Source organism: Schistocerca cancellata, chromosome 6 (genome assembly GCF_023864275.1).
Source record: "Schistocerca cancellata isolate TAMUIC-IGC-003103 chromosome 6, iqSchCanc2.1, whole genome shotgun sequence".
In the NCBI taxonomy this organism is placed as follows: Eukaryota; Metazoa; Arthropoda; class Insecta; order Orthoptera; family Acrididae; genus Schistocerca; species Schistocerca cancellata.
This window is the reverse complement of record NC_064631.1, coordinates 551,306,268-551,331,186: the sequence shown is the minus strand read 5'-3', so window position 1 is coordinate 551,331,186 and position 24,919 is coordinate 551,306,268. Positions and strand designations below refer to the sequence as shown.

Below are 24,919 nucleotides of genomic sequence, written 5' to 3'. Positions count from 1 at the left end.
GAAAAAGTTCAAAGAAAGGCAGCACGTTTTGTATTATCGCGAAATATGGGAGAGAGTGCCACAGAAATGATACAGGATTTGGACTGGAAATCGTTAAAAGAAAGAAGTTTTTCGTTGCGACGGAATCTTCTCACGAAATTACAATCACCAACTTTCTCCTCCGAATGCGAAAATATTTTGTTGACACCGACCTACATAGGGAGGAACGATCACCACGATAAAATAAGGGAAATCAGAGCTCGTACGGAAAGATATAGGTGTTCATTCTTTCCGCGCGCTATACGAGATTGGAATAATAATGAATTGTGAAGGTGGTTCGATGAACACACTGCCAGGCACTTAAAATGTAATTTGCAGAGTATCCATGCAGATGTAGATGTAGACTCCATTACCAAACTGACAATTCCAAGGCGCCTCAGGATATCTTCTATCAACCTATACTTAATTTTAATCATGTCGTACCACTTTTTTTCCCTCTCCCATATGATTCGTTATTTCTTCAATAGTTACCATGTCTATTCTTTCTTAAGAATATTCTGTCGCATCACATTTCAAAAGTTTTTGTTTTGTTTATCGTCAACGTAAGTAAAGCAAAGCAGTCATCAGTCCGAAGGTTATTTAGAAAACCACATTGTTTTACTAGGCACGGTCCGTTGGAGGTCGTATTCCGCTGCCTTCCTCCGACCTTTCAACTAGTTACCCAGCCGGTTATAAGGGCACGTACAGTTAAACGTGGATTATGTCCCACGGTGCAACTCGACATTTTTCACATCAACAGACATTGCCAGTGACAAAAGGCGTGATAAGTGACAGATAAAAGACCCTAGTATTTGCAGGGGATCGAAGCCGAGACCTTCGGATTTTTAGTCTGGCGCTTTACCTCTCCGCCAAAATTCACTTCTGTACAAGAGTACAACTTGGAAAAATTAGAAAATACTTCCTAATTTTTAAATTTATGTTCTTTGTTAACAAATTCCTCTCTTTCTGTGACTCTCTTCTTGCTGGAAGTATATACCTGGCTACATGGCGAGGTCAAGGCTACTGTTTCCATTAGACATAATCGGTACAGTCAGGAGCTTAGCGTTGAAAGAGAAGTGAGCCAGTAATATTCCGAGTCACCAAACCAGTTCTCAGCAGTGCTAGACGAAATTATTATAGCCTTGAACTGGGAAAATGAACAAAGAATACACCTTAATCGAACATACCTGAGCCACCTTCGTTTTACATGCTATCTAGGTTTGGTTTACTTTACTGCAAAAGCACCACCACCTGTTGCAAATATACACACACACCGCCAGACGGCTTGCACTCTTGAATCAAAACTCATGGTAGGTTGATTTACAGGCGAGTTGCCGTGAAATGGTTTCCTGGAATATGTTTTCAAAAAAATGGTTCAAATGGCTCTGAGCACTATGGGACTCAACTGCTGTGGTCATAAGTCCCCTAGAACTTAGAACTACTTAAACCTAACTAACCTAAGGACAGCACACAACACCCAGCCATCACGAGGCAGAGAAAATCCCTGGCCCCGCCGGGAATCGAACCCGGGAACCGAATATGTTTTCTCAGTGTCTTTCTCTAGCGAACAATATTCAGGATGTTCTTGATGTTTTCAGATGCATTCACAATGTTTCTCACTATTATTCACGACATTTGGACAATAATACAAATTGTCGACAAGAACCGCGTGTGTTGACTCAATATGCAAATAAATGCAAAACGTCAGAGACGACTTGATACAGTGAAAAAGTAGAAAGATACTTGAATTTTATTCGTTGGAGAAAGACGCTGAAAGCAAATGTCTCGGGCGATTATTTCAAGGCAACTCACTTTTCAGTCAGCGTGTCATGTGGTTTGACGTATGCCCTCTGGTGATGTGTGTGTGTGTGTGTGTGTGTGTGTGTGTTTAATGGAAACTGGTAACGGTGTTTTTTGAGTAAAGTAAACCAAAATCAAGTTTTGGTTGGTTGCTCGTGTACGTTATAAACATTCTGCACCACTTAACAGCGACAGATCTGCAACAGTTGGCCGGCCGAAGTGGCCGTGCGGTTAAAGGCGCTGCAGTCTGGAACCGCAAGACCGCTACGGTCGCAGGTTCGAATCCTGCCTCGGGCATGGATGTTTGTGATGTCCTTAGGTTAGTTCGGTTTAACTAGTTCTAAGTTCTAGGGGACTAATGACCTCAGCAGTTGAGTCCCATAGTGCTCAGAGCCATTTTTTTGCAACAGCTTCATTGCTTGATAAAACAGCACCTCAGTTTCGCTGATGGCATTTTACAGTTTACCTCTAGTGCAGATAACTTTAGCAACGAATGGACAACTTAAAAAGAGAAAGTTTGAAACGAATCCTGCATGTTACAACAATAAGCCTAACTAATCTACAAAAAAAGAACTTGTTTTAAAGAAAGAAGTGCGAATAAACAATTCAGACCCAGAATAAATGGATCAGTTCTTATATTAATAAATAAATTAGCAGAAGAGTAAGAATGGCCCCGAATGCTTCTGCTACACTAAGTAACGATTTTGAAACTAAGTGTTCTATGCGACTGAAAAGAACTGTTTACAATTTACGGATATTAACATATTTGTCTCTTGACAGTCAGATATTAGGTATAAAATGGACTGGCGAACAGTTTGGAACGGGTGATGTAATTATGAGCCGGCCGGAGTGGCCGTGCGGTTGTAGGCGCTACAGTCTGGAGCCGAGCGACCACTACGGTCGCAGGTTCGTATCCTGCCTCGGGCGTGGATGTTTCTGATGTCCTTAGGTTAGTTAGGTTTAATTAGTTCTAAGTTCTAGGCGACTGATGACCTCAGAAGTTAAGTCGCATAGTGCTCAGAGCCATTTGAACCATTTGTAATTATGACCGTAACTGAAACGAAAGAGAGATTGCCTGGACCTGAAGCCACGTGGAAGGACAGTGAATGCTGAATTCGAAGGGATAAGAAAAGACTGAAGTTACGACTTAATGGAAGGTGGGTGCGTGGCATTAGACAATTTTTAAAAGTGACACGGATGCGTACACCTGAAGACCGTGGAAAAATGTAGAGCTGGTTTTATCCAAAACTGGATGAGAAATGATGGATGATGATGAAGAAGAGGCTGACACCTAACTCGATTTCAACAATAATTGTTCTGACAGTTCTTCAGAAACAAACCATTGAATAAGATACGTCAGTATGCTGAGAAATATTTCCACCAATGCTACAGCTGTCATTGCATTTAATCTGAACAGTGAGGATTTAGATCTGAAGGAAAAGTTAGACACGCCAAAGAGATTCCGTACCACCAAACCTTGCGCTAGTAAGCCAGTGTTCCGCCTCTTAGTAACCTCGCTTCCTCATCCGTAGTTTTTAAATTTGTTGGCTTGACCGTCCTACTTTTTGAGTGGTGCCTGTTACGTCATTTAATCCGAAAGAAACGGATAGCAAAGAAGCATTTCAAAGACACTACACGGGTTGGTGAAGGCCGAGCAACGTTCCACAGTACCGCGACCTTCCGGCGCCATCTTTTTGTGACGACTCTTCGACGAAACTTGCGGTAGCATTTCCGGCCCTCGATTCTCTCTGGCGGCAGCAGAAAAGTGAAGCTGCTGTTACCAGGAACAGGAGAAACGATCCATTCGCGATCCCCAACAAGAAGTATCCGTAGACTTGAGATTCTGTGTTTTGCGCTGCAGTGTCAGCTGTCCGTAAATAAGTAATGCTCCAACCTGCTGTCTGGCAGGAAATCCCTTGGCGCTGTTCACCGACCGAGTTTTTCTTCAGACTCTCGCACAGTGTGCCCTTCTGCTAGACAAGGCAGGAGTTGGGTGCCTAGGGACTGTAGCTGTTTATAATACAAGAAGATGAGTATGCGAGAAGAACTTGCTCCCAGCACGTAATCCACCTTTTTCCATGTAGTTGGTCATTAACAAAGATACTCCTCTGTACTCAACGCAGGAATTGTGTAGCAGTGGTGGTGGTTGCATTGCGGTGGCGGGGGGGGGGGGGGGGGGGAAGAAGAGGGGAGTAGGAGGAGGAGTAGTCCTGCCATGGTCTCTGGCTGCATTCACCCCGGCGTCAGCAGTGGATTAGATTACATTAGATTAGTACTTGTTCCATAGATCATGAATACGACACTTCGTAATGATGTGGAACGTGTCAGGTTAATAAAAGGTGTCTATACAAGGTATTACATTACACAAAATATTACATGACACTCAATATTTTTTAATTTTTTTCTGGGGGGGGGGTTGGGAAATTACCCACTTACTATATCCAAAAATGCATCTAATGAGTAGAAGGAGTTGCCATTAAGAAATTCTTTTAATTTCCTTTTAAATGCTATATGGCTATCTGTCAGACTTTTGATGCTATTAGGTAAGTGACTTTTGAATTTGTTCGGATTGTTAACAACAAATTTCATAAGCGAATATATATATTGTGAGGCTACAGTGAAGATTTCTAACTCTTTAAATAAGTGTCTGCAGGATGATCTTGGATGAGCTCCAGCAATTATTCTCATGACACGCTTTTGTAAAATGAACACTCTTTTACTCAATGATGAGTTACCCCAGAATATGGTGCCATACGAAAGCAGAGAATGAAAATAGGCGGGTAAGCTAATTTACTCAGATGTATATCGCCAAAATTTGCAATGACCGTAATAGTATAAGTAGCTGAACCTAAACGTTTCAGCAGATCCTCAGTGTGTTTTTTCCAGTTCAACCCCTCATCGATGCATACACCTAGAAATTTTGAATATTCTACCTCAGCTACCGATTTCTGATCGAAGTCTATATTTATTAATGGGGTCATTCCATTTACTGTGTGGAACTGTATATACTGTGTTTTGTCAAAGTTCAATGAGAGCCCATTTGCAGAGAACCACTTAATGATTTTCTGAAAAACATCATTTACAATTTCACCAGTTAATTCTTGACTGTTGGGTGTGATAGCTATACTTGTATCATCGGCAAAAAGTACCAGCTTTGCATCTTCGTGAATATAGAATGGCAAGTTATTAATATATATATATTAAGAACAGCAGAGGACCCAAGACCGAACCTTGCGGCACCCCATTCTTGATTGTACCCCAGTTTGAGAAATCACCAGTTTTTTGCATATTATGTGAACTGTTTATTTCAACTTTCTGCACTCTTCCAGATAGGTATGATTTAAACCATTTGAGCACTGTCCCATTCATATCACAGTACTTGAGCAGTAACCTACGTTAACCTAGTTCAGTGTTTCTCAAACTGTGCTCCAGCTTCCAGCGAACCATGGAGATAGCTCAGCTGTTCCGCGAGACTTACGTGCCTTTCAAGAATGCAATTTAAAAACAATAAAAATTAACGACTCTCTGCAAATTAAAAGGAAGAGAATAACAAATAACCCTCGCTTCCACCTATTAATTCGGATAGGCGGTGTGAATGCGACATCAACAAAGAATAGAGCTGTTTTTATCAGAGACTAGAAGGCAACCACTGCAAACTCAACAATGACGGAACGACTGCACAGCTATAGCAGGCAATTTTGAATGACGCTTTCAATCAGTCTTTCCAAACAAAGAGGAAATTAAATACTAAAATGAACTGTGGATTAAAAACCCGTTTACTCTGATTGCACGATCTTCCAAACTTTTATTGAACTGACATCTGATTCATCGCTCGAATATAATCTGTCACAGATGCATAGATTTTGAGAAAACTTTTAGCTAAATTTCAACAAAATCTGCGCTATGAGCCCTCAGACTTATGTGAGTATAGTAAAAGAATATATACTTGAATGCTATTACTTCTATTAGATATCAGGATAGAGTGATACTGAGAACTGAAAAGAGAGTTAGACCAAACTAAACTATTCTCAGTTCCCCTTGAGGAAGTTTTACTATCCCTAAGCTGGGGAAAAAATGAATGTGCACATGTTAGTGGAACAAACGTGATCGACCTACGTTTTGCGGATGCTATCGTAACGTTTGCCTTTAGTGTAGGTGAGCAACTACTGAAGAAATAACTTAACACAGCAAGCCTGGAAGTATACCTGAAAATCAGTTAGACTAAAATAATGTGCAGTCAGCACATCATAAGACAAATTGGGCAAATTAAAAGTCGTAGTACCAATTTTGTGTTTAGTATAGTTGAAGTCGACCACTGAATGAACAGGAAAACAATAACCAGAAGAGCAGAAATGGCGTGGAGTGCTGTTGGTGAACTAAATAAGACAAGGATACATGGAAGTCACTTATTTAATTTCGGAATGGTGCTGAGACATACAGTGGAAACCTGGGCAATTGGGGTTTTCAACATGTGCTAAGAACACTTAAATCTCATAAAAAAACAGAGTTACGTACACCTACTCAAGTCCTCTGTGTCACATTCAGCGCTCATGGGAAGACATACAAACGCAGCCCGGAATGGAGATAGCCCGTTACTGTGCAAAAACTTAGTAGTGTTTTCGGTGATAATTTTCTTAAATCTGTTTCATCTGTAATAGATATTGCAGTTATATGTGTTGTGTTTTACATGATTAATAATAATAATAATAATAATATATTCCATCAAAGTAGAAATCTAGGAATCAGAAGAAGACTCAAGAAGCTGATGAAATAATCGACAACATACTGAGCAGTTGCAGAAAGATCGCACAGACAGATTATAAGAAGAGGAACAACGTTGTTGTGCAAATGGTACACTGAAACTTGTGCCAGATCATCTGCCAGTGGGAAAGAACTGGTCGGATCATAAATCAGAATATGTTGTCGAAATAAGCAAACCACTTCACTCTAACCCAACACGCCGAACACATGTGGATTTTCGACATTACTGTTTCAGACGAGAGCGGAATCGACGAAAAATACACTCCTGGAAATGGAAAAAAGAACACATTGACACCGGTGTGTCAGACCCACCGTACTTGCTACGGACACTGCGAGAGGGCTGTACAAGCAATGATCACACGCACGGCACAGCCGACACACTAGGAACCGCGGTGTTGGCCGTCGAATGGCGCTAGCTGCGCAGCATTTGTGCACCGCCGCCGTCAGTGTCAGCCAGTTTGCCGTGGCATACGGAGCTCCATCGCAGTCTTTAACACTGGTAGAATGCCGCGACAGCGTGGACGTGAACCGTATGTGCAGTTGACGGACTTTGAGCGAGGGCGTATAGTGGGCATGCGGGAGGCCGGGTGGACGTACCGCCGAATTGCTCAACACGTGGGGCGTGAGGTCTCCACAGTACATCGATGTTGTCGCCAGTGGTCGGCGGAAGGTGCACGTGCCCGTCGACCTGGGACCGGACCGCAGCGACGCACGGATGCACGCCAAGACCGTAGGATCCTACGCAGTGCCGTAGGGGACCGCACCGCCACTTCTCAGCAAATTAGGGACACTGTTGCTCCTGGGGTATCGGCGAGGACCATTCGCAACCGTCTCCATGAAGCTGGGCTACGGTCCCGCACACCGTTAGGCCGTCTTCCGCTCACGCCCCAACATCGTGCAGCCCGCCTCCAGTGGTGTCGCGACAGGCGTGAATGGAGGGACGAATGGAGACGTGTCGTCTTGAGCAATGAGAGTCGCTTCTGCCTTGGTGCCAATGATGGTCGTATGCGTGTTTGGCGCCGTGCAAGTGAGCTCCACAATCAGGACTGCATACGACCGAGGCACACAGGGCCAACACCCGGCATCATGGTGTGGGGAGCGATCTCCTACACTGGCCGTACACCACTGGTGATCGTCGAGGGGACACTGAATAGTGCACGGTACATCCAAACCGTCATCGAACCCATCGTTCTACCATTCCTAGACCGGCAAGGGAACTTGCTGTTCCAACAGGACAATGCACGTCCGCATGTATCCCGTGCCACCCAACGTGCTCTAGAAGGTGTAAGTCAACTACCCTGGCCAGCAAGATCTCCGGATCTGTCCCCCATTGAGCATGTTTGGGACTGGATGAAGCGTCGTCTCACGCGGTCTGCACGTCCAGCACGAACGCTGGTCCAACTGAGGCGCCAGGTGGAAATAGCATGGCAAGCCGTTCCACAGGACTACATCCAGCATCTCTACGATCGTCTCCATGGGAGAATAGCAGCCTGCATTGCTGTGAAAGGTGGATATACACTGTACTAGTGCCGACATTGTGCATGCTCTGTTGCCTGTGTCTATGTGCCTGTGGTTCTGTCAGTGTGATCATGTGATGTATTTGACCCCAGTAATGTGTCAATAAAGTTTCCCCTTCCTGGGACAGTGAATTCACGGTGTTCTTATTTCAATTTCCAGGAGTGTAGTTGGGAACGCGTACTAGGTAGGAAGATCTGAAAATATAATTTCGTTAGTTCTGGCGTAAGCCAGTAAAAGAGATCCCACGGGATCTTGGCACACTGGGTGCACCGCCATAAAATCTCAGCAGCCACTCATAAAACATCCATATCACAACTGCAAAAACCACATTGCTGTGATCTGGGGGCGTTATCCGTCGTTACGTTACGAACTGCTAGCCGCTTGGAAAGTACCAGACTGTCGAAAAAATACGAAATTCAGTGTAGTGATGTTGTTTTCTGGCTTTACTGTCCTCTGTTATGTCAATATTAACAAACTATTTGACTGTCGAGTACCGACTGCTTCCCAGGAGTGGCATTCTACATCTACGTATATAAAATGAATGGCAGAGGCTATTTTTTTTTTTTGTATTGTATCAGATTTCAAGCATTCTTCACGTTCCATAGTGGCTACAGCGTAGGAAGAATGATGACTAATAGCGCTTTGTGTGAGCTACTGATCATAGGATTGTATTTTCTCGTACAATCTTCTTGGAATTTTCTAAATTTCTTTCTCGAAAGCTGTTAGTCAGCTTTCTGAGATTTTCTAGCAGTTCTGTTATACTTGCCAGGAAACTCTTGGCGATTTATGCAAATACCATAAAAGTATGTTTTGGATTACGAAATAAATTAACGACTCAAGACATTCGTGGCTGTAACGCTACGTGGAACAAAGTACTAACAATTATTTTTGGTAAGTAATCAGTTTTTGTAAATACGGTGTACTCGCGTCTTTGCAGGTGGGCCGTACGTTTAATTTCTCAACGATCTCGCGATAAATCTGGATGGCGGCGCGCAGCGTTGTTGAGCCGCACCTCCAATCAATTTTCAATTAACACGATCTTGTGATTTATAAGAAGAGGAATTTTAAAAGCGTTCCCAGGCAGTTTAATTAAATCTACAGCGGCGTTCTATTAGGATCACCAGCCGTCCGTCAACATTTTTCCGTTGTTATTCCGCAGGCATGCCTCTCCTTTGTGAACAATTCGTGCAGCCGGCCGGATATTAATCGCGTAAAAGGCAGTCGGTATGAAGGGAATGTTTCAATATGTTCTGATGGCCCGCGGCCGACTCCACATTCTTGCCGCCATTTTGTCCCCCCTCGCTATCTCCCCAGTTCTTTTTTATTTTGCCCACTCTTCTCTTCTACTCTTTGTTCTTCCGCTTGTGTCGCCATCTTTTTACCTCACTTCCCGTGGGATGCAGCGTGGAAACTAGCTATTTGTTCCGCCTCCATTAGCAGCTTTCCAGAACGATTTGCAATTTCATCATCGAGAATAACTTGCCATTTTCTTAAAATGAGGAAAAGGAACTTGTTTGCTTCGGGCCTCGGTTGCCATTTTTGTGTGGATGCGCATTTGAGGGATGAAAGAAACAGTACCCTCTAGTTGCGCAATTTTTATAGTGATAAAGTCGAAGAGAAAATTGTCTTGCAGATACCTGCATGCTGCTTCCTGTTGCGTACCTACGACAGAAGCGGGCTGGTTTAAAAAAAAATGACGGCTATACTGATTTTTTTGACTATAATACTTTAAGTTCCTTAACTAAATCAATCTTCCGCAGTTTTCTAATTCCTAAGCAAATTTGTATCCTTGATGAACTGTTTCACACACTATAAACATTCCTTGCTTGTAAGATATTTCTTCCTCTCTGCTATTTTAAGAGCCTTTAATTACTGTAGAACCTTGTTACTCAACACTCAATCTTGCCTTTCGTCTAGTATGAATTTTCAAAAGACTTCTTTCGTCATCTATCGTTTGTGTAGCCGACTGATTTTGGATCTAACGTCTATTCAAATTTTGAGGCCCAATATTACCAATGCTTGCGTTTCATTTCCATGTTGTGTCCTAAGAACAAACGTGGGACTCCTTCCTTCGCCGACGATGGAGTGAAACTTGAAGGTGACCTACAAAGAATATGAGTTCTGTAACCGCACCATAAGTTAAGACTGCTAAATATCGAAACGAAAATGAAAGTGTTGAGTTTCTACAGCAAAGATATTTTAAGACACAAATATCCTGATAATGTTGTGTGTGCCGGCCACGGTGACCGAGCGGCTCTAGGCGCTTCAGTCCGGAACCGCGCGACTGTTACTGTCGCAGGTTCGAATCCTGCCTCGGGCATGGATGTGTGTGATGTCCTTAGGTTAGTTAGGTTTAAGTAGTTCGAAGTTCTAGGGGACTGATGACCTCTGATGACCTCAGATGTTAAGACCCAAACTGCTCAGAGCCATTTGAACCATTTTGATAACGTTGTGGATATTGAGGAAAATTATGCTAACTTAAGTGCAGTTGTTCTGAGATGAAGCTGTAAAAATGAGATAAGAATTAAATTTTATAAAACAATAGTTTGTAACAAAGCTACCGTATCGTTACGAAACTCGCAGGAGACGTTCATGTGTCTGGGAAGTACATTCCTTCTTCACGCCTTCTTAAAATGAATTTTAAGAACAGTGTAATTCTCAGTGCCGATTGCGAGTAAAATCATACTAACCAAATAATTTGAACTACAAACACATACTTACCAGGCATGTGATGTTAATAAAAGCTTGCAAAGACAGCAGAATGTGAAGAAAACTGATGTCCACCGCCCCAACACTAGAAGAAAAAAAATACTTCTATTACTTGTTACTAAATGCGTCAGTGGCTTGAACTGAGTTCAACATACAACTACAAACATCTCTGACCAGTTGCTTGCTAACAAATAATGTCTGACGGATAGCAGAGCAAAAAATCGTGCCTAAAATAATTTTTTCTTGTCAACTCCTTCTACTCCATAGACAAAATTTCAACTAACAATTGGTAGCATGTATAACTAACGAAAACTAAACTGAATCGTAACTCTGCTTACATTAGAAGTATTAAAGACTAATGTTGTTGTTATGGTCTTCAGTCCAGAGACTGGTTTGATGCAGCTCTCCATGCTACTCCATCCTGAGCAAGCTTCTTCATCTCCGAGTAACTACTGCAACCAACATCCTTCTGAATCTGCTTAGTGTATTCATCTCTTGGTCTCCCTCTACGATTTTTACCCTCCACGCTGCCCTCCAATACTAAATTGATGAGCCCTTGACCCCTCAGAACGTGTCCTACAAACCGATCCGTTCTTCTAGTCAAGTTGTGAAACAAATTTCTCTTCTCCCCAATTGTATTCAATACCGTCTCATTAGTTACGTGATCTACCCATCTAATCTTCAGCATTCTTTTGTGGTAACACCTTTCGAAAACTTATATTGTCTTCTTGTCTAAAATGTTTACCTTCCATGTTTCACTTCTTTACAAAGCTACTCTCCATACAAATACTTTCAGGAAAGACTTCCTTACACTTAAATCTATACTTGATGTTAACAAATTTATCTTCTTCAGAAACGCTTTCCTCGCCATAGAAAGTCTAAATTCTATATCCTCTCTACTTCGACTTCGACCATCATCAGTTATTTTGCTCCACAAATAGCAAAACTCATTTACTACTTTAATTGTCTCATTTCCTAATCTAATTCCCTCAGCATCACCTGATTTAATTCCACTACATTCCATTATCCTCGTTTTGCTTCTGTTGATGTTCATCTAGTATCCTCCTTTCAAGACACTGTCCATTCCATTCAACTGCTCTTCAAGCTCCTTTGCTGTCTCTGACAGAGTTAAAATGTCATCGGCAAACCTCAAAGTTTTTATTTATTCTCCCTGGATTTTAATTCCTAATCCAGATTTTTCTTTTGTTTCCTTTAGTGCTTGCTCAATACACGTTGTGGTTGCACCTAAGGTCCGGCTATCTGTATCATTGAGGCACACAAGCCTCCCCAACAACGGCAAGGTCCATAAGACTAACACGTACATTTAAGCCACTGTGCTATTTAGTAACCAGTAAATAGCCATCACGAATATGTAGCGTGAATCATTCCACACAATTTCAGTAACATTCGAGCTAACTGTCTATGGAATGTAGGAATAATCGACTGAGTTTCTATCAGGACAGAGGGACACAAGTCCAAAAAGTCTGTGAACCTCCGTTGTATAGCAGAATTGTTATACAGGACAAAGTTTAATTCCTACAAATGTTGCGACGGACATAACTGCGTCATAGGCTCATAGCAAATGACTCTCATGATCTAAGAATATGACAGTACGTTGACTCTGAAAATCGGGTGCGTCCATTGGATTAAAGTTTCTTCGATGTAGATTCACAATAAAGTAAACATGTGTCGATTGGTTCAAAATCATTTCATTCTGGTGTATATTTTTGCTATCTCTAAGAACTAAGGTCTTGATATATTTTTAATACCATTGTTTTTTTAATTGTGTTCTGAATAAAAGCAAGTTACCCATATTTCGCATTAAAAGGAACAACGTAATCCTTCCTTACTTCACGGTATGCCTGGTCTGTATTTTTTTTTTATTAGTTTTGGAAGTTTTCCCCCATTTAGTGGTATGATCTTTCCATTCTCCCTACTTCTGCTTTTGTTCCAATTCCGATAACATTTAATTCTGTTCGTATTTTATGATTATTTAATCTATCCACTGTAGGGCATACTCCGACTTTTCTAAGAAATTTCATTTTCACTGTCTCAATATTGTTTAAATCCCTCCTTAATGAGATCTACGACTCGTTCTCTCATATGTCAGAAATACCGTCATTATTTTGTATATTTCGCTGTTGTACCTTTCCTAGTCTTCTTATTCAGTATTCTGGTGGTGATTCCACATACACGTTTAACACTTCGTATCTTTATTTCGATATAAGTGTTCATATCGTAAATTATGTCAGCATGTACGTAATGGTAATGTGACATCTGTCCGATAGAAGGGTCAAAGATAATTATTTTTGAGCGGATAAGATATTTACTTGGAATCTACCGCTTTGTGGGACTGATATTTCTAGATCGTACCTGTAATATTTTGCAATTTCTAATACGTACATGAAACCATTGGAGGCCGTCTTTTGATTTATAAACCGTGGTATCGTATGTATCACAACTCATTTTTATTGTTAAAATCGAATGGCGTCAAATTTTGAAAAAGAAAAACGAGATTTTTATTTTGCATTGCTATAAATTTTTGTTCTTTGGCCTCGCAAACATTCAGGTGTAGGCTACTTTTGTTTGCAGCCGCTGACTTTAATTTATTTCGGAGCGTACGACAGCATTCCATTGTTAGCAATTTCATACACGTGTAATACGGCACAATTAAGTTTAATCAAATAGATGGAAGTGAAGTAAACACTAAACCACAAACGCTGCTGCTACGGTCGCAGGTTCGAATCCTGCCTCGGGCATGGATGTGTGTGCTGTCCTTATAGGTTAGTTAGATTTAAGTAGTTCTAAGTCTAGGGAACTGATGACCTCAGATGGCTCAAATGGCCCTGAGCACTATGGGACTTAACATCTGTGGTCCTCACTCCCCTAGAACTTAGAACTTCTTAAACCTAACTAACCTAAGGACATCACACACATCCATGCCCGAGGCAGGATTCGAACCTGCGACCGTAGCGGTCGCGCGGTTCCAGACTGAAGTGCCTAGATCCGCACGGCCACACCGGCCGGCTGATTTCAGATGTTAAGTCCCATAGTGCTCAGAGCCGTCTGAACCATTTGAACTAAACCACAAAGACCTCTGCGAAACAGTGAAACAGCACCATAACAGGTCAGGGACGAAGGGGAAAGTGCAAAAGGGAGGGAGGTAGATCCTAATATTTTTTGAGAACCAATGATCGTTTCGTATGGTCAGTGTTCGGTTTGGAACCGTGTTGGCTGGCTGCAGTAATGAGAGGTGTATTTGTATTGCATTGCTTGTTTGTGTTTGTGGTGTGCGAGCGCGCCTGACGTGTGCTGTTGTGTTTTGCAGGCTTTCACCTGAGCGGCGTGGTGACGACGCCCCGGTCAGCCAGCCCCACCTCCTCCTCGTACAGCCTCGAGCCCGACAAGAAGTACAAAGTCTCCGTCAGCTTCGACAGGTAAGCACGCTGACCTTTTATTACATCCTCTCTGCATTTCGCTGCAGCTCTCGAGTGGAAATGTGCTCTCGTCTAGAGTGGTTAGTCAATTAACCGTACCTCATCTTGGATGATCAGGTCAGATGAAATCATGTCATAACATTTACATTTACAGGGTGTTTCAAAAATGACCGGTATATTTGAAACGGCAATACAAACTAAACGAGCGGCGATAGAAATACACCGTTTGTTGCAATATGCTTGGGACAACAGTACATTTTCAGGCAGACAAACTTTCGAAATTACAGTAGTTACAATTGTCAACAACAGATGGCGCTGCGGTCTGGGAAACTCTATAGTACGATATTTTCCACATATCCACCATGCGTAGCAATAGTATGGCGTAGTCTCTGAATGAAATTACCCGAAACCTTTGACAACGTGTCTGGCGGAATGGCTTCACATGCAGATGAGATGTACTGCTTCAGCTGTTCAATTGTTTCTGGATTCTGGCGGTACACCTGGTCTTTCAAGTGTCCCCACAGAAAGAAGTCACAGGGGTTCATGTCTGGCGAATAGGGAGGCCAATCCACGCCGCCTCCTGTATGTTTCGGATAGCCCAAAGCAATCACACGATTATAGAAATATTCATTCAGGAAATTAAAGACGTCGGCCGTGCGATGTGGCCGGGCACCATTTTGCATAAACCACGAGGTGTTCGCAGTGTCGTCTAAGGCAGTTTGTACCGCCAGAAATTCACGAAGAATGTCCAGATAGCGTGATGCAGTAATCGTTTCGGATCTGAAAAATGGGCCAATGATTCCTTTGGAAGAAATGGCGGCCCAGACCAATACTTTTTGAGGATGCAGGGACTATGGGACTGCAACATGGGGCTTTTCGGTTCCCCATATGCGCCAGTTCTGTTTATTGACGAAGCCGTCCAGGTAAAAATAAGCTTCGTCAGTAAACCAAATGCTACCCACATGCATATCGCCGTCATCAATCCTGTGCACTATATCGTTAGCGAATGTCTCTCGTGCAGCAATGGTAGCGGCGCTGAGGGGTTGCCGCATTTGAATTTTGTATGGATAGAGGTGTAAACTCTGGCGCATGAGACGATACGTGGACGTTGGCGTCATTTGGACCGCAGCTGCAACACGGCGAACGGAAACCCGAGGCCACTGTTGCATCACCTGCTGCACTAGCTGCGCGTTGCCCTCTGTGGTTGCCGTACGTGGTGGCCCTACCTTTCCAGCACGTTCATCCGTCACGTTCCCAGTCCGTTGAAATTTTTCAAACAGATCCTTTATTGTATCGCTTTTCGGTCCTTTGGTTACATTAAACCTCCGTTGAAAACTTCGTCTTGTTGCAACAACACTGTGTTCTAGGCGGTGGAATTCCAACACCAGAAAAATCCTCTGTTCTAAGGAATAAACCATGTTGTCTACAGCACACTTGCACGTTGTGAACAGCACACGCTTACAGCAGAAAGACGACGTACAGAATGGCGCACCCACAGACTGCGTTGTCTTCTATATCTTTCACATCACTTACAGCGCCATCTGTTGTTGAAAATTGTAACTAATGTAATTTCGAAAGTTTGTCCGCCTGAAAATGTACTGTTGTCCCAAGCATATTGCAACAAACGGTGTATTTCTATCGCTGCTCGTTTAGTTTTTATTGCCGTTTCAAATATACCGGTCATTTTTGAAACACCCTGTATAAGTAGTGATACTTCCATCGTAGAGGTGGCTGCGAGCTTAAACAAACGGTAAATTGGACCGCCGCGGGGAGGGGAGCCTGCATCCCTGATTTGTGTTTCTGTGAAAGCAGAACTGACACGTGGTACAAGGATTCCTAACCTTACAAAAACCTATCTGCCTATTTCCCTCCTAACAGGCCTTAAAACACCTAGAACTAATAAACCTCTTCCACATTACCCTCCCAGTTGAGCACATCTGTTGTGGCCTGGGAGAAGACAGACTCAACAAAAGTAGTATTCCTGGACACCGAGAAAGCACTCGACGTGTCTGCCACGATGGCCACATTTACAATCTTGATCACCTTGGGCGCCGACAACATGCTCTGGATTACCGACACAGTCGTCACGAAGCGGCAGTTCTTAGTACGAAATACACTGAAGCGCCAAAGAAAAACGCCCGCATCTCGTGGTCGTGCGGTAGCGTTCTCGCTTCCCACGCCCGGGTTCCCGGGTTCGATTCCCGGCGGGGTCAGGGATTTTCTCTGCCTCGTGATGGCTGGGTGTCGTGTGCTGTCCTTAGGTTAGTTAGGTTTAAGTAGTTCTAAGTTCTAGGGGACTGATGACCACAGCAGTTGAGTCCCATAGTGCTCAGAGCCATTTGGGGGGAGAGCCAGCCAAAGAAATTGGTACAGGCAATCGTATTAAATACAGAGATATGAAAACAGGCAGAAGACGGCACTGCGGTCGGGAACACCTATGTGAGACTACAAGTGTCTGGCGCAGTTCTTAGAGCGGTTACTGCCGCTACAATGTCAGGTTATCAAGATTTAAATGAGTTTAAACGTGGTGTTATAGTCGGCGTTCGAGCGATGGGACACAGCATCTACGAGGTAGCGATGAAGTGGGGATTTTCCCGTACGACCATTTCACGAGTGTACCGCGAATATCAGGACTCAGGTAAAACATCAAATCTCCGACATCGCTACGGCCAGGAACAGATCCCGCAAGAGCAGGACCAACGACGACTGAAGAGATTCGTTCAACGTGACAAATTGCTGCAATTTTCAATGCAGTGCCATCTACAAGTGTCAATGTGCGAATCATTCAACGAAACGTCATTGATATGGGCTTTCGGAGCCGAAGGCCCACTCTTGTACTCTTGATGACTGCGCAGCACAACGCTCTGCTCCTCGCCTGGGCCCGTCAAAACCAACATTGGTCTGTTGATGACAGGAAACATGTTGCCTGGTCTGACGTGTCTCGTTTCAAATTGTATGGAGCGGACGTGTAGGGGTACGGAGACAACCTCATAAATCCACGGATCCTGCATGCCAGCAGGGGACTGTTCAACCTGGTGGATGCTCTGTAATGGTGTGGGGCGTGTGCATTTGGTGTGATATGGGATCCCTGATATGTCTAGATACGACTGTGACAGGTAACAGGCACGCAAGCATCCTAGCTGATAACTTGCATCCATTCATGTCCAGATGGGTGGCGAACGCGTTACGAATTTCAAATTTATTCAACCTTCCCATCTTGTTTACAAATGTTAAGGAGACGATTTTTAATGTATTATTGGGTTGGGTAGCCCTTATGGATACACTTTGCTGAGTTTTTATTTTGGCCATTACTCTGTTAGTACATGGTTGACCAACTGACGAAGAAACACATTAGTAATAGAGTGCTAGCCCTGATGACAGTCGCGTGAAGTCGTGACATGCACTCCACAGGACACTTAAAAGCGTTGGGGATGCAACCTGACACAATATCGCTGAAACTCGATGGTGGCCTCAAATGTACGTAACTCTGAAATCAGGTGTCTGATTTATCTTCAGCTCTTATACAGCTAGTCCGCAGCTCGTGGTCGTGCGGTAGCGTTCTCGCTTCCCGCGCCCGGGTTCCCGGGTTCGATCCCCGGCGGGATCAGGGATTTTCTCTACCTCGTGATGACTGGGTGTTGTGTGATGTCCTTAGGTTAGTTAGGTTTAAGTAGTTCTAAGTTCTAGGGGACTGATGACCATAGATGTTAAGTCCCATAGTGCTCAGAGCCATTTGAACCAATCTTATACAGCTATCTCAACAGCACAACAAAAATGCGCGTTATCAGCAAGGTAAAATTCTCTCTGTACCACTACGTAACACTGCCGTGTTCCCAAAATCGTTTCCTGTGTCAGGAATCCGACTTTGGAACAATCTTCTTCGACTTAATTAGGGAAATAAAATCCTTTTAAAACTTCAAAAGACAGTTAATGATCCACCTTCTATCACAATAGCCATTTCTTCCATATACCTTTTCTGCAGCTCACTCTCGTCAGCCCGCTCCTGTTCTTTCTTAGCAGCCATTGTCATTCTTATTTCAATCTTCTCGTCTTTCATTATCACTTCCGCTTCTGACAATAGCAACGTGTTAGCCCTCCAAATGTTCTATCTGGTCAATGTAATTCTTAATACCGTTTATTATTATTATCATTATTAATACTTATTATTATTTTAATAATAATAATACAAATATCATTATTATGGATGTTTTGTACCATTTTTAGTAAGTATTGTTACTGGTACGTTGCAACAGATGCCATTAAGCCCTAATCTGGTGAGGCTAACTAAGCAATAAATAGGCCGGCCGGGGTAGCCTAACCTAAGGACATCACACACATCCATGCCCGAGGCAGGATTCGAACCTGCGACCGTAGCGGTCGAGCGGTTCCAGACTGTAGCGCCTAGAACCGCTCGGGCACTACGGCCGGCTGTATGATATCATTAGACGATCAATTCCAATTACAAAATGATCTGGAGAGAATTTCTGTATGGTGCGAAAAGTGGCAATTGGAACTAAACAAAGAAAAGTGCGAGGTCATCCACAAGGGTACTAAAAGAAATAAGATAAATTTTGGGTATACGATAAATCGCACAAATCTAAGGCCTGTCAGTTCGACTAAATACCTAGGAATTACAATTACGAGCAACTTAAATTGGAAAGACCATATAGATAATATTGTGGGGAAGGCGAAACAAAGACTGCGCTTTGTTGGCAGAACACTTAGAAGATGCGACAAACCCACTAAAGAGAGAGAGCCTACATTACACTTGTCCGTCCTCTGCTGGAATATTGCTGTGCGGTGTGGGATCCTTACCAGGTAGGATTGACGGAGGACTTCGAAAAAGTGCAAAGAAGGGCAGCTCGTTTCGTGTTGTCGCTCAATAGGGGTGAGAGTGTCACTGATATGATACGCGAGTTGGGAAACAATGGCGGTTTTCTTTGCAGCGAAATCTATTTACGAAATTTCAATCATCAACTTTCTCCTCCGAATGCTAAAATATTTTGTTGACACCCATCTATGCAGGGAGAAATGATCATCATCATAAAATAAGAGAAATCAGAGCTTTAACGGAAAGATTTAGGTGTTCCTTTTTCCCACGTGCCATTCGAGAGTGGAATGGTAGCGAAGTAGTATGAAAATGGTTCGATGAACCCCCCGCCAGGCACTCAAGTGTGATTTGCGGAGTAACAATGTAGATATATTTACTTCTGGGCAAAAAGTTTTTTGGGTGGGAGCGGTCAAGTTAAATGGGTATCTGGGAAAAATTGTTAGTTTTGCATTCCTTGTACATAAACGTGATGGCACGTCTGACTGGATATAAAAACAGGCATAGCGTGAGCTGATAGTAGAGTCAGAATCTAATATGTTTCTACCCATTCTACTCACAGTCATCTTTAACTATTCTTAAAACAGCGCAAATAATATGTTCTTTGACAGCCTACCATTGGTTTGTATAGGGTGTAGGGTATAAGTACAGATATTTTTATTGGTGGCCAAGGACAGTGCACTGAACAACATTACATCAGTAATTACTTCATTTGCAGACTAATAATTACGGCTATTAGGAGTAGTACGCTTTTCCGTTGGTTAGTGCCTCCAAATATATGTGGCAAGAACAAGCCATTGACGCTTATATTCCCCTAGGCAGCGTGTCAGGCGTTGAAGTGTGGACACGTAACGGTTCGTCTACACCGCAGGTGCAGTCCGCTTAGCGGTGCGGTTACGACTGTTCCGAAAACATCAGGTACTAAATTTGTGATGTGTTTGCGGAAAGACTGACTGACGCAGAGAAAAAACAGCCATCACAGAAATGTGTATGCATATTAAAGTAGGATATGCATAAATATGTGCACTCAGGGCCGCTTTTTAAGGTCCAAGGGACACAAAGCCACCACTTGGAATGCCAAGGTAAGAGGACCGCCAGAGGCATCACAACTTTTAGGATTTCCATACAGGACGTAAAACAATTAGTAGCGGCGCCCAAGAGTAAGGTTTTTGTACATTTGTGTCACACTTAGTAGCGAAAAATAACAGGGGTGAAATTTACGCAGAAAAAGTGGGAAGGGTCGCGAAACGTGAAAAATGTTCTCGGACCGGTATACTTGGGAAGGCAGGGGAACCAGATCTGTCATTGACTATATAATAACAGATCAGGAATTCAGGAAGGCTGTGAGGGACACACGTGTATTCAGGGGATTCTTTGATGACACTGATCATTATTTAATCTGCAGTGAAATTGGGATTGTGAGGCCGAAAGTGCAGGAGGTCAGGTCCATATGTAGGAGGATAAGAGTGGAGAAACTTCAGGATAAGGAAATCAGGCACAAGTACATAATAGCGATCTCAGAAAGGTACCAGTTAGTTGAATGTAGTCAATTACAGTAATTGGAAAAGGAATGGACAAGGTACAGGGACACAGTACTAGAAGTGGCTAAAGAATGTCTTGGAACAGTAGTGTGTAAAAGTAGGATGAAGCAAACAGCTTGGTGGAATGATACAGTCAAGGCAGCCTGTAAAAGGAAAAAGAAGGCGTATCAAAAATAGCTACATACCAGAACCCAGGTAGACAGAGAAAGTTATGTTGAAGAAAGAAACAAAACCAAACAGATAATTGCAGCATCCAAGAAGAAATCGTGGGAAGACCTTGGAAACAGGTTGGAGACTATGGGTCAAGCTGCTGGAAAACCATTCTGGAGTGTAATTAGCAGTCTTCTAAAGGGAGGTAAGAAGGAAATGACAAGTATTTTGGACAGGTCAGGAAAACTGCTGGTGAATCCTGTGGATGCCTTGGGAAGATGGAGGGAATATTTTGAAGAGTTGCTCAATGTAGGTGAAAATGCGATCAGTAATGTTTCAGATTTCGAGGTAGAATGGGATAGGAATGATGATGGAAATAGGATCACATTTGAGGAAGTGGAAAAAATGGTCAATAGATTGCAGTGCAATAAAGCGGCTGGGGTGGATGAAATTAAGTCGGAACTCATCAAATACAGTGGAATGTCAGGTCTTAAATTGCTACACAGGATAATTGAAATGGCCTGGGAGTCGGGACAGGTTCCATCAGACTGGACAAAAGCAGTAATCACACCAATCTTTAAACATGGAAACAGAAAAGATTGTAACAACTACAGAGGTATCTCTTTAATCAGCGTTGTGGGTAAAATCTTCTCAGGTATTGTTGAAAGGAAAGTGCGAGTATTAGTTGAGGACCAATTGGATGAAAATCAGTGTGGGTTTAGTCCTCTTAGAGGTTGTCAGGACCAGTTCTTTAGCTTACGGCAAATAATGGAGAAGTGCTATGAGTGGAACAGGGAATTGTATCTATGCTTTATAGATCTAGAAAAGGCATATGACCGGGTTCCTAGGAGGAAGTTATTGTCTGTTCTACAAGATTATGGAATAGGAGGCAAACTTTTGCAAACAATTAAAGGTCTTTACATGGATAGTCAGGCAGCAGTTAGAGTTGACGGTAAATTGAGTTCATGGTTCAGAGTAGTTTCAGGGGTAAGACAAGGCTGCAACCTGTCTCCACTGTTGTTCATATTATTTATGGATCATATGTTGAAAACAATAGACTGGCTGGGTGAGACTAAGATATGTGAACACAAAATAAGCAGTCTTGCATATGCGGATGACTTAGTTGTGATGGCAGATTCGATTGAAAGTTTGCAAAGTAATATTTCAGAGCTAGATCAGAAATGTAAGGACTATGGTATGAAGATTAGCATCTCCAAAACGAAAGTAATGTCAGTGGGAAAGAAATATAAACGGATTGAGTGCCAAATAGGAGGAACAAAGTTAGAACAGGTGGACGGTTTCAAGTACTTAGGATGCATATTCTCACAGGATGGCAACATAGTGAAAGAACTGGAAGCGAGGTGTAGCAAAGCTAATGCAGTGAGCGCTCAGCTACGATCTACTCTCTTCTGCAAGAAGGAAGTCAGTACCAAGACTAAGTTATCTGTGCACCGTTCAATCTTTCGACCAACTTTGTTGTATGGGAGCGAAAGCTGGGTGGATTCAGGTTACCTTATCAACAAGGTTGAGGTTACGGATATGAAAGTAGCTAGGATGATTGCAGGTACTAGTAGATGGGAACAATGGCAGGAGGGTGTCCACAATGAGGAAATCAAAGAAAAACTGGGAATGAACTCTATAGATGTAGCAGTCAGGGCGAACAGGCTTAGATGGTGGGGTCATGTTACACGCATGGGAGAAGCAAGGTTACCCAAGAGACTCATGGATTCAGCAGTAGAGGGTAGGAGGAGTCGGGGCAGACCGAGGAGAAGGTACCTGGATTCGGTTAAGAATGATTTTGAAGTAATAGGCTTAACATCAGAAGAGGCACCAATGTTAGTACTGAATAGGGGATCATGGAGGAACTGTATAAGGGGGGCTCTGCTCCAGACTGAACGCTGAAAGGCATAATCAGTCTTAAATGATGATGATGACCGGCTCTGTCTGAAATTATACTCGTCACATCCTGTATATGCTCGCGACAATGATACACACAACGTATTTTATTCAAGGTAGCGCTATTAACGTGGATGTGACAGGAAATTGTTTGTTATGAAACATACGCGGTTTACAAATACAGTCTCACACATTGTTCGTTCGAGAGCTCCTATAGCCTGGATCATCCATTTAGGGCCAACGGCTGACTCTGAATGTTACGGACTTCGCGACTAGCTTTGCCTAGAAAGAAATTCGGCTCTCACTTTGGACTTCTTTCCGCCCTCTCTCTTCCCCCCTCGGCCGGGGCTGCGGTGTCATTAGTGACGTCAGAGGGAAGCGGCCGGCTGTTGTCTTTTAATTACTTCGATGTCCGCGCGTTGTTGGCCTAACTAATCACCAGGAGCGACTTTCATTTGGCAAGGCGCAGACGCGGGCTCGCCGTAATGAAGTTCATTTGTCCGCGCGGCTCGGCGCGGCGCGCATTTGTAACGCGGCCACAAATGGCCGCCAGTCCAGCCCGTTTAATAGCGGAGCAGACCGCCAGTATTTCTGCAGGGACAGGCGAGCAGGGCGTGCCGACCCAGGCCGCGATTCCCGAATACGTTCCGCGAAGAGTTTTCCGCGAGGAGGCGTTGCCGCTGCAGAATAGACAGCCATCAACACCGGCTTAATATGGAGCTTTGCGCTCTCCCCCTCCCCCTCACGTTCTACAACCGCCTAGGCCAGTGGCCATCAAACATTTTTGCTCAAGAGCCGATACTGACATTTTGTGCCGATCTCACTTGTTAACTGGTACCTAAGTACGAGGGCAGTTCAATAAGTAATGCAACACATTTATTTTCTCGGCCAATTTTGGTTGAAAAAACCGGAAATTTCTTGTGGAATATTTTCAAACATTCCCGCTTCGTCTCGTATAGTTTCATTGACTTCCGACAGGTGGCAGCGCTGTACGGAGCTGTTAAAATGGCATCTGTAACGGATGTGCGTTGCAAACAACGGGCAGTGATCGAGTTTCTTTTGGCGGAAAACCAGGGCATCTCAGATATTCATAGGCGCTTGCAGAATGTCTACGGTGATCTGGCAGTGCACAAAAGCACGGTGAGTAGTTGGGCAAAGCGTGTGTCATCATCGCCGCAAGGTCAAGCAAGACTGTCTGATCTCCCGCGTGCGGGCCGGCCGTGCACAGCTGTGACTCCTGCAATGGCGGAGCGTGCGAACTCACTCGTTCGAGATGATCGACGGATCACCATCAAACAACTCAGTGCTCAACTTGACATCTCTGTTGGTAGTGCTGTCACAATTGTTCACCAGTTGGGATATTCAAAGGTTTGTTCTCGCTGGGTCCCTCGTTGTCTAACCGAACACCATAATGAGCAAAGGAGAACCATCTGTGCGGAATTGCTTGCTCGTCATGTGGCTGAGGGTGACAATTTCTTGTCAAAGATTGTTACAGGCGATGAAACATGGGTTTATCACTCCGAACATGAAACAAAACGGCAATCAATGGAGTGGCGCCACACCCACACCCCTACCAAGAAAAAGTTTAAAGCCATACCCTCAGCCGGTAAAGTCATGGTTACAGTCTTCTGGGACGCTGAAGGGGTTATTCTGTTCGATGTCCTTCCCCATGGTCAAACGATCAACTCTGAAGTGTATTGTGCTACTCTTCAGAAATTGAAGAAACGACTTCAGCGTGTTCGTAGGCACAAAAATCTGAACGAACTTCTCCTTCTTCATGACAACGCAAGACCTCACACAAGTCTTCGCACCCGAGAGGAGCTCACAAAACTTCAGTGGACTGTTCTTCCTCATGCACCCTACAGCCCCGATCTCGCACCGTCGGATTTCCATATGTTTGGCCCAATGAAGGACGCAATCCGTGGGAGGCACTACGCGGATGATGAAGAAGTTATTGATGCAGTACGACGTTGGCTCCGACATCGACCAGTGGAATGGTACCGTGCAGGCATACAGGCCCTCATTTCAAGGTGGCGTAAGGCCGTAGCATTGAATGGAGATTACGTAGAAAAATAGTGTTGTGTAGCTAAAAGATTGGGGAATAACCTGGTGTATTTCAATGCTGAATAAAACAACCCCTGTTTCAGAAAAAAATGTGTTGCATTACTTATTGAACTGCCCTCGTAAATTAGTGTGTTCTGAGTTCCCAAGAGTCAGTCTGTAGTAAGGTCGCGGTAATTCGGTCGCCGGCGGCCAAGTTA

General features: G+C 43.5%; 1 protein-coding gene across 1 annotated transcript in view; it reads left to right on the top strand.

The window, feature by feature from the left end:
• LOC126088417 (zinc finger SWIM domain-containing protein 5-like) overlaps positions 1–24,919 on the top strand; it is a 147,446-nt gene that overhangs the window by 3,465 nt on the left and 119,062 nt on the right. Inside the window, exon 2 of the mRNA XM_049906557.1 lies at positions 14,135–14,243. Within this exon, the coding sequence (XP_049762514.1) occupies positions 14,135–14,243 (109 nt within the window). The remainder of the gene's footprint in view (positions 1–14,134; positions 14,244–24,919) is intronic.